The 5,000-nt window shown below is 31.8% G+C and overlaps 1 protein-coding gene across 1 annotated transcript in view; it reads left to right on the top strand.

Annotated features, from left to right (window-relative positions):
- The window catches only part of LOC137659326 (uncharacterized), a 104,416-nt gene that overhangs the window by 10,839 nt on the left and 88,577 nt on the right, over window positions 1-5,000 (top strand). The window contains exon 3 of the mRNA XM_068394346.1: window positions 837-972. Coding sequence (XP_068250447.1) covers window positions 837-972 — 136 coding nt within the window. The remainder of the gene's footprint in view (window positions 1-836; window positions 973-5,000) is intronic.

The raw sequence follows: 5,000 nt of genomic DNA, 5'->3' as shown, positions 1-5,000 counted from the left end.
ATATATATATATACAGTATATGTATATATATATATATATATATATATACCCATTTCTGTTGGTTTTCATTATGATTATGGCTTTATTTTTTTTCATGTTTTTTAATCCATGATTTTGATAATTTTAAGAATGAAATTATGGATCTATTGATGGAAATATTACCTATGTAAAAAGTTTAATTTTATGGTTGGGTGTTTTTCAAAGTAAGATTTAAATTGTTTATAATAAGATATATATAATATATTTGATACGATGATAAGATGAGGATTAGTAGAAGTGAAAGAATTATGCAATTGACTTTGAACTTGGTTATATAATCTGAAATGTTAAAGATGTTTAGTAAGTCTTGATCAGCTATTGAATTTATCTAGTGGGAAAGACCTTGAAGGAAGATGCAATTAATTTATATTGATGGTATACTAGTTTGGAATAGTATAGGACAGCAGTATTGTTTGTTGCTCATGTAAAGCATGATTACATATAGACTAAACAAACAAATGAATATGTTTTCTATTGTTTAGATATTTACCTTTCTTTATATCATTTTTTAAACATCCTTTATTTAATAACAGTTTATACATACAATGCATTTGTGTGTATATATATATATATATATATATATATATGTAGATGTATATATATATTATATGTATATTATATAATATATATATATATATATATATATATAAAAGATCATAAACCCAAGGACTTAATTTACAGCTTCAACAAGACAATAATAAAACGAAAGCCACAATCATTTCGAAGACCTAACAAGTATTATATCAGTGATATATATAATGATTGATATTTTTACCTTTTTCTCCTCATCTTGGAAGGCGTCCGTGCTAATGGTGCCTGTCGCTACCGAAAGACTTATTGGCGGAGTTTCCAACAACATGGCGCCCGCCCCGTCCACCACCTCGCTCCCGGGAACCCAGCAACACGCCCCTGCGCTGCACCATGCTTCCTCAGGTGAGTCGTCCATTCTCTCCACATGTACACTCCATCTCAGGATGCTCTAAGTATTTCTTTTAAAATTTTCCATGTTTTATACCGTCGCCACAAAAATGAATTTTATACTTACTCTACCATAAAAAGTTCAACTTTGTATTTTATAGTTTTTATTTTTATTTTAATTTAATCGCTATAAATATTCACACTTCCGTCAAGGATAATTGGTTAATTAAGTCTGGAATATATGTTGTTAACCTACCGTTGATTAATGTTTTTGTTTTTTGCTGTTTCCATTCTTTCTCCATCTATATCAGCACTGATTATTCCATCTTATTAGTCTACTATGCCCTCATTCCCTTAACTCTTTTTTTATATAAACTCCTAACTCTCTCTCCTTGCAAATATTTCAAACTTTTCTCACTAGTTTCTGTAGTTTTTCCAACAACCCTACACTCTAATCATAACCAATTTTCTTATTCTCGATTATGAAATAGAACCGTATTATTTATCTCTCATTTCTCAGATATTTTTTTCTTTGAGAATCGTACTTGCTTTACTAATGAACTTTATGATGCCATAACTCATTTGGCAGTTACCCTTCCATTATTTAAAGAACAATAACCCCTCATTCGGTCCCATTCCTAGACATACCGTACAAACCATGGTCAATCATCAAATTACAATATATTATTGTAGTACTGAAATATTTTTGCATGTATATACTTAATATGCAGTTTTTATGTATCTATTATTGTTATTATTATTATTATTATTATTATTATTACTAGGTAAGCTACAACCCTAGTTGGAAAAGCATGATGCTATAAGCCCAAGGGCTCCAACAGGGAAAAATAGTCCAGTGAGGAAAGGAAACAAGACAATAAACAAGAAAAGAAGTAATAAAAATGAAAATAAAATATTTTAAGATCAATAACAACATTGAATTAGATCTGTCTTATATAAGCTGTAAAATCTTCATAAAGCAAGAGGAAGAGAAACAAGATAGGAATAGTTTGACCGAGTGTACTCTCAAGCAAGAGAACTCTAACCAAAGACAGACTGTACAGCATACATATACTCTATATATATATATTGCACACACATATATATATACATATAAAAATGTGTGTGCCTGTGTACAATTATTTTAAACACCCACAAAGCAAAATTATTAAAACAAAATATCTCTTCAGCCGTAAATATTAGTTATTGATTATAATTAAACCCATGATTTTCTTCATAAATACTGTTTAATTGGGATCCTGAATTTTCAAGTTTAAAATACATCAAGATGTCATTTACTGGTGGTATTACTAATAAGATGGTACAGTGCTAAAACTTTGTGAGTGCTACAATGTTGTGAGTTATTGACTGACCAGGGTGTGTAAGGTATGGCCCAGGAATGGAAATGGGTTGAGTGGCGTAATTTTTCCTTTTAATAATACAAGTTTAAGTCAAGTGTATGAATTATAGAATCATATTTTGTGTTAGTATTTACATATGCATGTGTATCTATGTTTATTTACACAACAACATTGCCAACAAATGCAGCCGTTTATAGTCAACTGCAGCATAAAAGCCTCAGTCATATCTGTGGTTAGGTCATTTTCATCACCACACTGGGCAATGTGGATTGGTGATATTGGGAGAATTTAGTCTGATCGCTCACAGCAAACCAATTTAGTATGGGTGGCGCTGAATAGTTCAGCTTTGCTTATCATGGCTATAAATAACACTTTACCGCGTTAAGGTATCTCCACTTAGAAAGATATATATATATATATATATATATATATATCACGTGTATCTATATATACCTACATCAAATTGTGGAGACCTGCCTCCTTTTCTTGGCAGACGCCAGCATTTTATGCTGTCCTGAACATATGTTTTACGCTATTTATAACGTGTCTTATTCGGTCTTATGCTTTAACCTGAGGAGCACTCTCCCAGAGGAACCCTTTGGGTCAAAATAAGAAATTCAAAGTGGGAAGGTTTGTCAAGTGTAAATTTTTTCTTTTTTCTTATTTCGTATTTCTTTGATATTTTCATATTGTTCTTTATTTTTGGCGTTCTTTGAATTACGAATTTTTAAGTTTTTTTTTTCTTTTTTTCTTGTTTTTTGAGGTTTTGAGTTTGCCATGATTTTCTATTCTGGCGGGATTCAGAATGATGTTATTACAATAGATTTTATTTTTCTTGACGTGTTGGCACTTCTCTCATCAAATTAAGAATATTTGTAATGCCTTTCTTAAATTAGTAATTAATGATATTGATTTTAATCCTGAATCTTTTCGTTATATTTATATATATGTATATACAGTGTGTATGTATATATATATATATATATATATATATATAGTGGAAGTATTAAGGGTATAATACCTATTTCATTATTCGTATGCTCTCTCTCTCTCTCTCTCTCTCTCTCTCTCTCTGCGTAGTCTGTATAAGGAGTGTACGTGTTTATGATTTTTTTTTGTGTTAATAGCTTATGTATATGAAAGTAATAAAACCTTGATAAAAAAAAAGGAAAAAAGTTGGATCTAAGGCGTCAACTGCTCCTTGGAGTGACAGCCTCAAAAATTCACATATTTATGTGAAAGTGAAGTTTTTCCTTCACTGCTTAATACACCGTGGAGGCAAATATGAAGGCTGTAACACAGATGATTACTTAATAAAATTATAATAATAATAATTTTTTAAAGTTTTAAGCTGATTTTCTTACATTTTACGAAATATTTTCCATAACTGGTTTAAAGGCCACACATAAATGGCTGGGACATTGAACAGTGACATTTCCATAGCAAGCAGGACAATGCCCTAGAAGCAGACCATATATCTATAAGCTAAACGCCGTAGCCCCCCTCTCCACCCAAGCTTTACCAGGAAGGGCCAGGCAATGGCTGCTCTCTGTCACAAAATCATAATCGTGGTTGTGTGTCACTTTAAAGAAAGCCTATTATTAGTTTGTCAAACCTCTTATACTCTATTCAGTGGAATATTTTAAATTTTCTTGCCAACTGAATGTTCAGTCCCGTGTTTTAAAGGTTTAAAGGTCGCTCATGATTGGCAGAGGCAATGGAGTAGACAATGCCATAGCGACTGACCAGATATGCATATGATTATCGCCCAAGCCCCTCTCCATCCAAGTTAGGACCAAGGAGGGCCAGGTAATGGCAACTGATGACTCAGCAGGTGGATCTATAGGCTCCCTAAACGCACCATACCTACATCACAATGATTGTAAGGTTGTAGACACTACTAGAGATTATGGAGCGTTAGCGTGGCTCGAATCCCAGTCCTAAATATCGCAAGGCAGGCACATTTCCAATAGGCTACCACAATACACCTTTTACAACATATAATCCTTTCAAATATATTTTTTATATGTATGTGTGCCTATGTATACATATCTGTACATATGTGTACATTCATAAACATATTAGCAATGGAACAAACATCAACATTCAGACATTAGATAATCCTCTCTAATATATTTTATATATGTATGTGTGCCTGTGTATACATATGTTTACATTCATAAACATATTACCAATGGACAAACATACATCAACATTCAGACATTAGATAATCTTTTCTAATATATTTCTATTTGTATGTGAGACTATGTATACACATTTGTACATTCATAAACATATTAGCAATGGACAAACATCACCATTCAGACATTAGATTCGAATGAATTTGAAAAAAATACATAAAATTTCAATGATTTTTTTTCTTTTTTAGTATTCAGGGTTTTAAGCTCGTATTTGTCGTTAATATTAGTTTTGATGATGATTTTGAAATGATTTTAATGAGGCCAATCAAGTTGCGAGCAATTTCTCTCTTTCAATACAAGTGTTCATTATGAGTAATTGGATTATTGAAGTCATTGGTTTGGGTGTTTTGAATGTTGTAAACATATATGTTTGTAAACAAACAAGTCTTACCGACCGACGAAGAGCTTCCTGGTACGCGCACGCACATGGACTGACGCACGCACGCACATACATACACAAACACACACACACATATATATA

The sequence above is a fragment of the Palaemon carinicauda genome, chromosome 19, assembly GCF_036898095.1.
Source record: "Palaemon carinicauda isolate YSFRI2023 chromosome 19, ASM3689809v2, whole genome shotgun sequence".
Taxonomy (NCBI): Eukaryota; Metazoa; Arthropoda; class Malacostraca; order Decapoda; family Palaemonidae; genus Palaemon; species Palaemon carinicauda.
This window is presented reverse-complemented; position numbering and strand designations above follow the sequence as displayed.